This window comes from Microcebus murinus, chromosome 17, assembly GCF_040939455.1.
Source record: "Microcebus murinus isolate Inina chromosome 17, M.murinus_Inina_mat1.0, whole genome shotgun sequence".
NCBI classification, from domain to species: Eukaryota; Metazoa; Chordata; class Mammalia; order Primates; family Cheirogaleidae; genus Microcebus; species Microcebus murinus.
In genome coordinates, this window is record NC_134120.1 from 28435058 (window position 1) to 28446488 (window position 11431).

The 11431-nt window shown below is 36.0% G+C and overlaps 1 protein-coding gene across 1 annotated transcript in view; it reads left to right on the top strand.

Annotated features, from left to right (window-relative positions):
• The window catches only part of RIT2 (Ras like without CAAX 2), a 339847-nt gene extending 329684 nt beyond the window's left edge, over nt 1-10163 (top strand). Inside the window, exon 5 of the mRNA XM_012790300.3 lies at nt 9614-10163. Within this exon, the coding sequence (XP_012645754.1) occupies nt 9614-9844 (231 nt within the window). The 3' untranslated portion in view covers nt 9845-10163. The remainder of the gene's footprint in view (nt 1-9613) is intronic.
• The last annotated feature ends 1268 nt before the right edge of the window (nt 10164-11431 follow it).

Below are 11431 nucleotides of genomic sequence, written 5' to 3' on the forward strand. Positions count from 1 at the left end.
GTAATTAGATGTACTCCGCCTAAAAAAAAAAAAAAATTAAGGCAGAGTAATGGGATAGCATCACTGGAGACGTGGAAGAAAGATTTTGAGAGACAGTTAAGCAAGGTCCAAGAGCCCATGGCTAAAATGTGCTATAGCCTGAATTTGGATCCTGGTAAGCTAATTCCAGGATCTATACTCTTACCCACTGAGCAAGACTTTGTCAGGCATTTACTAAACCCTTCACTATAGAAAAAATAAATTTGAAAGCCATATTCTGGCCTCTGGAATTGCAGTTTGATGGGCTCATTATAATGAACTCTGTGGTGAACAGTGGATGTTTATGGGATGTCCATCACCACCATCATCAAACTTAAATATTTAATGAGCATCTACCACCTGCAAAGTTTGTGGCTAAGCACAATGAGGTAAAAGAAGGACAAAACATGGCTTCTGTTCCACTACCTTGCAGTTTGGTTGGTGAGATGAAACAACTAAATTGTAAGGCCCATCAAGTTCCCTCATGGATGAGTTGCACAGCAAAGCAGAGAGCACCAAGATCACCATAGACTGCCTCTGTTTGTGAAGCCTTGAGTAGGTCTGGAAGAGGTGAAGGAGAAGAAAAATGGAAGGCTTCTAAATGGGGGGGGGGGAAGCAATATGCAAATGTGTGAAAATGGAAAGGTTTGTGTTAAGGTGTATGGTCCCTGAGGTATAAAATGTACTCCACATTTCAAAGAGAGACCCAAACAAAAGTACAACCAAACGGTCTCTGTTGACTCCTACCCTCACCTTTCCCCAATTCCTACCCCATCCCAGTCTAAGAACCCAGGTGGGAATCTGGATTATTTAAGCCAAGGCTGGGAGCACATTTTCTTCTTCCTACCACAAAAAAAAAGGGAAGGAGGATTCTTGCGCTCCTCCTTGACAATATAGGGGAAGGAGGCTCCAACATAACCCCTCCTAAAAGTTAGAGGGACTCGCTAAAAAGAAACTGACGTTTCTTCTCCAGTTGAATTTCAGCTTAGTAATGCAGACTCGTTCACCCATCTAAGAAAGATAACTGGGGGAAAATAGCAGGGCAGAGAGAGCACACTGGGAAGGAACACATGTAAGCACACTCTCATCTGTCAAGAAGGGTTCCCCGTGTGTCAGTGACTGCAGCTACGGGAGGGACATCTTGCCAGCACTTTGCTTTGCTTTGCTTTTCCCCTAAGGACTTTGAGATGAGATGTAAGCACTTACCTTTAAATGGAAAGATGATCTCTTGAAAAAAAAAAAAAAAAAAAGCAAACAACAACAAAAAAACTACTCTCAGATTAGATAAGTGAAGAAACCAAGTTAAAAAAATCAAAAGCGTTTTCATTAGCCCTGGGCAAGAAAACAGACAGGTCCATTCATATAGTTAAAACTGATCAAAATCAATCATACAACTAAACAAAATGAAAATCTCGAATAATCTAAGTTTGGGCTGCTTTTCCTTCAAGTTAACAGGTAAGATGTTTTGTTCTCAAATTTCCCAGGACACTCTGACTCCTACTACTTTGATGATGTAGGTTGTATAATGAAAATTAATAGCTCCATGGGAAAGAATGGCACGAAACACTGACAAAGAGATATTAAAAAATATAAAACAAGTCCCAAGGAGTTTACTCGGTACACTAAACGTTTTAACAGCACCTAGCATATTTTGCTTGCAAAGCTTCTTCTGGGAGAGCCAGACCCATCTTTCTGCCAATCTCTCCTCACTCACTCAAGGTTAGCAATTACAGCAGAGCAGTCTGAGTTTCCTTTTGTGCTATTAAGAATTATATAGCTTATTATAAGGCAACCACCCTGACTACCTTTCCAATAATTTAATTTAATTTATTGTATTTTATTTTTACTGAGTTCAGGTAAAAGATAAAAAGATGTAAAGAGCTAGGAAGCTCCTGAAGTCAGCAGATTGTTGGGGCTGGAGCTCTAATTGGCCAGCATGCTTGCTGCTTCCCACGAGCAGCTGGCCTGGACGAGAAGAGGCTCTGCTGGCCTTCCTGCCCCAGTAGTCTCATCAACCCCCCATGCAGCTGTGGCTGAGTTCTAATGCCTCCTCTGGCAGATGGAAAATGGCATTTCAGGGAGCACCTGGCCTATTACATGGTGATCTTCCTTGGTGAAAAAGGTCATATATATTAAAAAGATGGCACCCCTGGGTTATTGAAATTTTCTATTACTCATATGAAACATTTTTCTTTATTCCTTCTTTCCTGTCATTGCTTCTAAGGCCTCCAGGTGGCACATTAAATCACAAAGTTTCCTTCTTTGAAATTGAGGGGCTGTGTAGTGTAATGGTATATGCATCAATTGCTCCCTACTCCTAAAATAATCCTTCCGTAATGTTTTGTTTCCTCCTGTGTTTCTGTATTTAAAATTTCCTTTTTATGTAAATGGCAATATAAAATATTATGTGCCATTTGTTTACTATTTAAGAATTAAGTTATAAAAGCTCACATCGGAATAATCAATTACATATGCATGGAATATTAACAAAGGGAATTGGAAAGACACCATGAGAAACAGCAAGGTCTGGAAGCAATATTTAATGGGAGAGTGTAGAATCTGATGGATGTTTTTCTTAATTAGATGTGTGACCTTAAACCATGTCCTAACCGTTGCTTAACCTTTCTAGGCCTGAAACTCCTCATCTGAAAAATAAGAAAATCTAATTCTCTTCTGTAATAACATTGTGCTTCTTTCTTAATGGTTAGCATATCATGTGGATGAATATTGCTGACTTAAAGTATTTAATTTTACTTTATATTTGGAGAGACAAGACACATTAAAAGAATATGCTAATTACCTTGGTTTGAAACGCTAATATAGAAGCTGTTACTTGTCATACACTCTGGTTCTGAAGCAGTCAGAACACCATGCACCACTAGCAGACTGCAATAGTACTAAAAATTGCTCCCTGTGATACTGCAGCTATATTTATGGCCTTCAAACTGACCATAATTACTAAACATAAAACTCAGAAATCTGTAAATATTAATGTTTGTAGCGCTTTTTTTTTTTTTTTTAAACATGTTTGGACTCAAGTTCTACCATTACATTTATGGTATATAAACTTCAGGGACAAAGGTAAAGATGACAAATGTATGGTTTATAAATATTGGGGTGAAATGGAATTTTATTGGAACATGTAAATTTATTGCTAAAGGATGCTTTCACTTTAGTATATTTCTTTAAAAAATAAAAATTTTAGGTCACCGATCTAATAAGAACATTTTTTAAGGAAATAGAGAAGAGATCAAATATTTTACTAAATTTAATTTCCATTTAGATTTCATTGTGACAAATGTGAAAATTACTGAGTCAGTCTTCAATTAGATAACATGGAATTAATATTCTGGTAATGAATCTAAGATTATGTGCAAGCACATTTTATGCTTTGAATCAGAAGGTTCATGATTCCTACATTACTTATCAAAGTAATGATTAGGTACAGATTTAAATATATTTCAGCCTGATACCAATATTAAAATATGCAGTTATATCTTATATTAAAGATGCTGTTTTGTTGTATATCATTCCAATAAGAATCTTAACATGGAATTGCTTGGTAATTTTATTTCAGATTGAGCTTGATTATTATATTGGACTTTTAACTGAATTTTGATGTCTCTAATGATTTATTTGTGATGCTTACACTTTTTATAATTAGGAAACATTCATAAATATATGTATATGTTTATATAGAGAAATACACATATACATATGTTTATATGTACTATCCACATCCATATACATAAACATATATTTTTTTCAAATGTCTAAAAAATAGTATAGATTTAGCTAAGAACTTAACTCCAAACCCTTTCTACTTCTACTCTCCCCAAAGAAAAATTATCTTCTTGTGCTGGTGAAAATAACCCCCATACATCTTGGTCAAAAATAATCCAAAATGATAACTCAATGTCAGAGCACCATTGACGGCACTTTCATTTCCCCACAAATTTGGAATGCCACCCCAATAATATGTCAAGCTCCCATATATATGTTGATCTTGTTTCTACGTTCTCTATTGCATTATAATAGAGCTATTTGTCCAGCCCTTAACTAATGCCCCACTGCCTGAACCACTATAGCTTTACAGAGAGCCTTAATCAGGTGAAACCAACATCTCTGTTATTGTTCTCCCCATCTCCTTATTAGAATTCAGATATTTCTTTCCTGCTTGTTCCTTTATTCTTCCCTTTGAATTTTAGTGTCCCTGTATGACATGTTAGGATTCAAAAGTTTTCAGGATTTGACTGTATTTGCATTGAAATTATACACTAATTTGGAATGATTTATAATCTTTTTTATATTGAACCTTCTCACCAAAAAGTAATATAAGTAGTCCACAATCTTACATCTGATTGCAGAAATCTAAACTAATATGAAAAGTAAAAAGCTTTTCTTAATTTGTTTGCAAAACCTGACCAGACTCAACTCATTTTGTGACAAAACACGATCTGATGATCTTAATCTATTTAGAGATCTTACATGCCCTGTTTACTGTGAATGCTGCAATATTTAGCTACAGAAATGTCATTGTACTTGAGGACAGTGATGCTCCAAATTCAAAGGGGGTGCTGCACATTATACAATGTATTATGTAATTGAGTATTGAATTAGAGTATCATATAAAATACACAAATTATAAGGATAGCATTATATAAATTACAACATGAACTCACCTGAGATTACCATATAGATTAAGGAAGATAAATATTAATAAAAGCACCCAGAAGACTTTCTTGTGTCTCCTCCCAAAGGAAACACTATATTAACTCCTAACCCTAAAGAATAGTTTTTCTGCTTTTAAACTTTCTAAAAATGTAATTGTGTGCCACATTTATGTAACAATAAGGGAAACTAGGTGCAGGGTGTATGGAAAATCTCTATTGCCATATTTTAAAAATATAAAACTAAAATCTTTTAATTAATTAATTAATCTAATATCAAAATTTAAAAATGTCTTAACAATGTTCCTTCAATTTGACTTCTTTCACACATTATTGTTTATAAGATTTATGTAAGTTGTATATAATAGTGTGTCAGCCATTTACATTGAACCGAATTCCATTATATTAATATAAAGCAAATTATTTGTCAAGTCTACCAATAATAACATTTGTGTTACTTTCAGTGTTTTCATTTGTTTTGCCATTGCAGATAATGTTGCTATGGAACAATTATGTAAATGTCTGTACATATTCATCATAGGCAGCTTCTGGCCATAAATTTAATTGTGAAAAAGTTTCATTTCTTGTCTAATGTGTAAGATAATTCAGATTTTCTGTTTTTTCTTGTGTACGTTTTTGAAATTTTGTTTTGGTAGGAATTTGTCCTTTGATTTTTATGATTTATTGGGACAAACATTATGCCCCTTATTATCTTTTTTATGCGTGTAGGGTCTGTAGTTATATCTACTTTGTTTTTATTTATTTATTTATTTATTTATTTATTTATTTTTGAGACAGAGTCTTATTCTGTCATGCAGGCTAGAGTGCAGTAGCATCATCATAGCTCACTGCAAACTCAAACTTCTGGGCTCAAGCAATTCTCCTGCCTTAGCCTCCCAATTAGTGGAGACTACAAGGATGTGCTTAGCACCACCTATTTATTTTATTTTATTTTTTTGTAGAGAGAGGGTCTCACTCTTGCTTAGGCTGGTCTCAAACTCCTGGCCTCAAGTGATCCTCCTGCCTTGGCCTCCCAAAGTGCTAGGTTTACAGGCATGAGCCACTGTACCTGGCCCACTTTGTCATCCTAAATATTGTTTATTTGAGACTTATTTCTCTCCTTTTTTAATTTCAAAGTATTAAGGGGGTACAAATGTTTTTGTTATATGTATACATTGTGTAATACTTAAGTCAGAGTGACACGGAAAATGTCGTGCGCTGGGACGTGGCCGCTTGTTGCCCCCCGTCGCTCTGCATCTCCGCGGGCCAGTGCTGCGTGTGGCCAGTTGGAGGGCACGCTGCTGGGGGCAAAGAGCTGCCATCGCCGGAGGCAGAGAGCCCCCCCCCACCCCCGTGTGGGAATGCCCCCGGGCCCAAGCTCTGCTGCCTGTTTCCCCCTTATGTGATCCTGATTGGGTAACTTTTGAATCCCACTGTTTTTGATTGGATGTTAAAGCTTGTTGTTGATTGGATGTTAAACCTCATAGTTGATTGGACGCTTTTTGAGCCCTACTAAGGGTATAAAAGCAGGAGGAGAACAAGGAAGGGGGCAGGAGGGAAGAAGACCAGAAGACAGGAAGAGAACTGTAACACTAGGTGTGCTGATCCTGCTGTGGAAGAATAAAAGGTTGTTCTCCGATTCTTCATGTGCCGCTCGGTTCTTTTCCTGGTCAAGAGCTGTAACACTAGCTGTACACATTGGTCAAGAGATGTAACACTAGCTTTACACATTGCCACAATAAGAGCATTTAGCATGCCCATCACCAGTATAGTTTTCATTGTACCTGATAGGTAAGGTTTTACCCCTCTTCCCCCCCCACTCTCCTCACCCTTAATCTGTCTTGAATGGGTTCTATCAATTTTGACATCCTTACAAAAAAAATTGATACTGTATTTAGTTTCTCTATTGCATGGCTGTTTTCTTTTTATTTATTTCTGTCTTTATCATCTCTTCTTTGTGCTTTATGTGAATTTAATTTACTGAGCTTTTGGACAACTCTTTGAGGTTCATAGTTTGATCATTAAATTTGAGTGTGTATACTTTTCTGAAACATTTATGTAATGCTATAAACATCATTCTAAACAAAACTTTAGATAATCCCACAAGTTTTAATATAGTATTTTCATTATCATTCAGTTCCAAATCTTTTTAAAATTTTCCTATAATTTCTTTTTTGACTTATTGACTATTTATAAACACACTTTCCCCCAAATATTTGGAAATTTCCTAGGGGTTTTCTAAGTTAATTTCTAGCTTAATTCCATTTATTTGGGACTATGCTGTGATTTTGATTTTTCACAATTTTTTGAGACTTTCCTTAGCATGAAGTTAATTCTATAAATGCTCCAAGTTTACTTGAAGAGAATATAACTTTTTCTCTTGTTAGCTGTAGCATCTTATATTTGTAAATTGGATCAATTGTGTTCATTGTTTTGTTCAAATCTTCTATATCCTGACTTTTTGCCTACATATTCTTTCAATTGCTAAGAGAGATATGTTAAAATATCTTACTAAGATTTTGGATTTTAGTTTTGTCAACTCTTTCCTCATATAAACTTAGGCCATATTTTTGAGTCCATATAAGTTTATAAGTATAATACCTTCCTAATAGATTGATATTTTTATCATTATAAAATATCTTCCTTTAATAACAGTCATTTTTATTTACTGTCTACTTAGTCTGACTTTATGTCACTATATCAGCTTTCTTTTTGTATAAATTTCCATTCAAATTTCACTCTTTCTATATCCTCACATGTACATTGTTACAACTGCAAGTGATTTTTGCAAAATCTGTCCTAGCAATCTTTGTCTTTTTAAATTGAAGAGCGTATTGCATTTATATTGATTGCGATAGGTTCAATTTTTCCTTTGTAATTCTTTATTTTATCCCCAGTCTTGCCATGCTTCAGTGTGAGCTGAGTATACATCTTGCCTCATCAACTTTAGGTTTCTCGACATGTCATTTAGCCATTGGGATGTGGGTAGAATCATCACTGCTTCTTATACACCTGCCCTCTATCATGGCAACATCAATTCCCAAATAAGAGTTGCCCTTTCAGCCAGAGTCCCAAAATAAGAGAATAGGAGGAACAAACCATAACTCAACCAACAGCCTAGAGCTGAGATGCCACAGTCTACTCCTCAGCTACAAAGGAACAGTGTGAGCAAAAAACAAATATTTTTGTAAGCCACAAAGATTTTGAGGCTGTTTAGTTTATGTATAACCTCATGAAAACTGATTAATAGAAAATGGTTCCAAAAATGTGTTGCTACAGAAAAATGTAAAATATACATCATTGGCTTCTGAGTGGGAAAATTCTTATAGATGACTAAAAAATAAATGATAACCCATGTTATGTGATGTCAAACTATGTGGTAAGATTATCACTTTTGATAACTTGAAAATGAATCAAATTACTTCATAAATTTATATCATTGCTCAGTTGTTAGTAAGACAGACTTTAATAGCTTTAGTTGATTGTTTTAGCTGAGTTTCTTAAGTTACTATAAGATAGAAATGAGCTATTACCTAAAAAGGATAGGTGTGTTTACCAACAGAAATAAGAGAAAGATAGAAGAATCCAAGCACTATGTGTCTTATCAAGTTAAAATATGACAGTTATCCATCTCTATTTAACAGCCCTTGGGGAGATTAATCTATCACAGACTAGAGTGGAGGACCTGTCTTTGAAATCAGATAGAAATGACAGATTTTCACACCCAGCTCAGCTATTTACTAGCCATATAGTGTGGTGTATCAGTTAAGAAAGTTGATTTCTGCTCTGATTACAAACAATGGCAAAATGTCAACAGCTTAAAAAAATATTTTTTTTTTCTTAGTATGCTACCTATTCCATATAGGTGGGCTGGGAGTTCCACTCACTGTAGTCCAAGTCCTAGCCACTCGTGGTCTCAGACTGATAATCCAGTAGGGCTTTATGAGAGCATGCGAATATTAGCATCAGCTCAGTGGCATATAATCTGCTCACTGTTTAACTGGGTATAATTTATCTTGAGATCTTAGTTAATGCTTATTAAATTTTATTTAATAATTAATTTTATTAATCATTTCATTAATTATATCAATTTTATTAATCATTCTTTTAACTCTTCAAATAACTATAATGGTGACTTAGGCATCAGGAGCTCTGGTAGATACTAAAGGGATGATAAATGAGGCATGTCTCTGATCTCAGTCAGTTTATGATCTCTAGAAGATCCATTACAATAGCATGAACCATACAACATGGTTAAGTGCTGCAAAAGACTCATGGAAATGTAAGCCTGCTCTGAGGTGCTTGGCTAGAGAAAGGCTTATTTATCATAATGGTGGTGTTTTGTTTTTTGTTCTCTTTTGCTAGAAGATTGTCTTCTAAAGTTTCATGACAGCTTTACCCCATCATTATTCTTAAAGCAAAGCTCTGAACTATAATAATAACTAACATGTAGAGCTTTAAATATGTGCCCATCTTGTTCATGTACCTTTTACAAGTTGATCTCATTCAACCTAACAAAAAGCTTTTGAGTTAGGTATTATTATCACCTGTTACAGATGAGGAAATGGAGACCACAAGGTAAAGAAACTCACCCAAGTTTGCAAACAGTAGTTGAAGTAGTGAAACAAACTAGTTTTAATCTACAGCCATGTAGATTGACCACTATCCTATGTTGTTTTTTGAAGTCTGGAGAGCTAATTTCCAGTTTCATTCATAATCAGTTTTAATCAACTGTCTTTTCCAGGGATTCTAATTTCTCATTTGTTGTTCAAGTTCAGAAATTCTAGGAATTTCCCTTAAAACAAATTCTCACATTTACATATTTTATGCAACTGGGCCCCGCAGTCCTAGTAGAGAACATATTTGTTTTTAATTAAAGGATCTCTTCCTTTGTCTCTTTTTAATATGATTTATGTTTCCCTTAGGTCTCTACAGAAGAAGGTTTGAGTCTGGCCCAAGAATATAACTGTGGGTTTTTTGAGACCTCTGCAGCCCTCAGATTCTGTATTGATGATGCCTTTCATGGCTTAGTGAGAGAAATCCGCAAGAAAGAGTCCATGTCATCCTTGATGGAAAAGAAACTGAAGCGGAAAGACAGCCTGTGGAAGAAGCTAAAAGGCTCATTGAAGAAGAAGAAGAGAGAAAATATGACATGATATCCCTGCATTTGAGTCCCTCACTCTCTCTCTCTCTCTGAATTTTATCACTTGGACAATTCCAGATGTAGCATTCTGCTTTAATATTCTGTCTGTCTGTCTCTCTTTAAATCTCTGCCTGTAGGTAAAAGCAAGATCTGCATAACTGTACCTCTAGAGATAGTTTTGTTTTGCCTTTAGCAGTTGGATGGATTTTGTCAATCAGCCGGATATGCTGTTTAGTTTTTACAATATATGACTAAATAAAATTGACATTCCAATTGCCTCATTTCCCTTTAAAGAGTCTAGCTTCATTTGGTATGCTGTCTGGTTATAAAGGAAATATGCAAAATTGCAGCCAGAATGATAAAAGGCTCAGGGGATCTGCCTTTGCCTGATAACATTCTAGTTGTTTGCATTTCAGGAATCTCAGTAAATAATGAAGAAGCTTAGGAAACAATTCAGAACAGGAATCTGCAGCCTGGTCTTTCCTTAAGTGTAGAAGTCATGGTGCTTCTTCTTGAATGCTCCAGAGATAAAATTTAGAGGAATTATTAATAATAAGAATGGGTCGTGGGTCATTGGAGAGCTGAAATAAAATATCCCTGTATTTACAGTGCTCTGCCCCTGTTAAGCTTTGGAAAAATTATTGCAGGGAAGTCATTGGGCTGTAGCAAAAAGATATTGTCTCCATAACAGGAAAAGAGCAGCTGCTATGAATTTGGCGGTTCATATACTCATAAAAGGGCACCCTGCTCCTTCTTGATGAGGAGCCCCTCTTAGGATCACTTCACCTGCATCAGGACCATCTGCAGTGCACAAGGCTTGATGACTCCAGAGACCCTATGTTCTCCCAATATTGCCAAAATCTCCTCTTTCCCCTTACATGAAATGCCAACCGTTGGAGGATTTTCTCTTGTTTGTTTTACAATGAATCATCATGTAAAATGAAATTGCCCATTCATTCACTTTCTCCATTGTGTGAATTGGTTTATCTGAATTAAAGCTCAGAAAACACACTACCGGAAAAGACAGTTCTGAGTGTTTAACAGACAAGTGCTAAGAGGAAAACCAAAAAGCTAAGCTTGAGATGGAATCCATCCAACCAATCTTCATGGGTTGGAGGCAGTTTTTATCATAAGTTAAGAAACAAAAGGGTTGATGGGCATAGTTATCATTTAATATTCGATCACTTCTTTTATTCACAATGCCTCTGGCACTTGCTAAACTCTGAGAACGTAAAACAGATTCGCTCAGATTCTCTTTTGTGTTTTTGCTGCTAGGTCCTAGGATCAAAGAACTCGGCCTATAATTATCTTTTTTTTTTTTTTTTTTGAGACAGAGTCTCACTTTGTTGCCCAGGCTAGAGTGAGTGCCGTGGCGTCAGCCTGGCTCACAGCAACCTCAATCTCCGGGGCTCAGCGATCCTTCTACCTCAGTCTCCCGAGTAGCTGGGACTACAGGCATGCGCCACCATGCCCGGCTAATTTTTTGTATATATATTTTTAGCTGGTCAATTAATTTATTTCTACTTTTGGTAGAGACGGGGTCTCGCTCAGGCTGGTTTCGAACTCCTGACCTTGAGCAATCCGCCCACCTCGGCCTCCC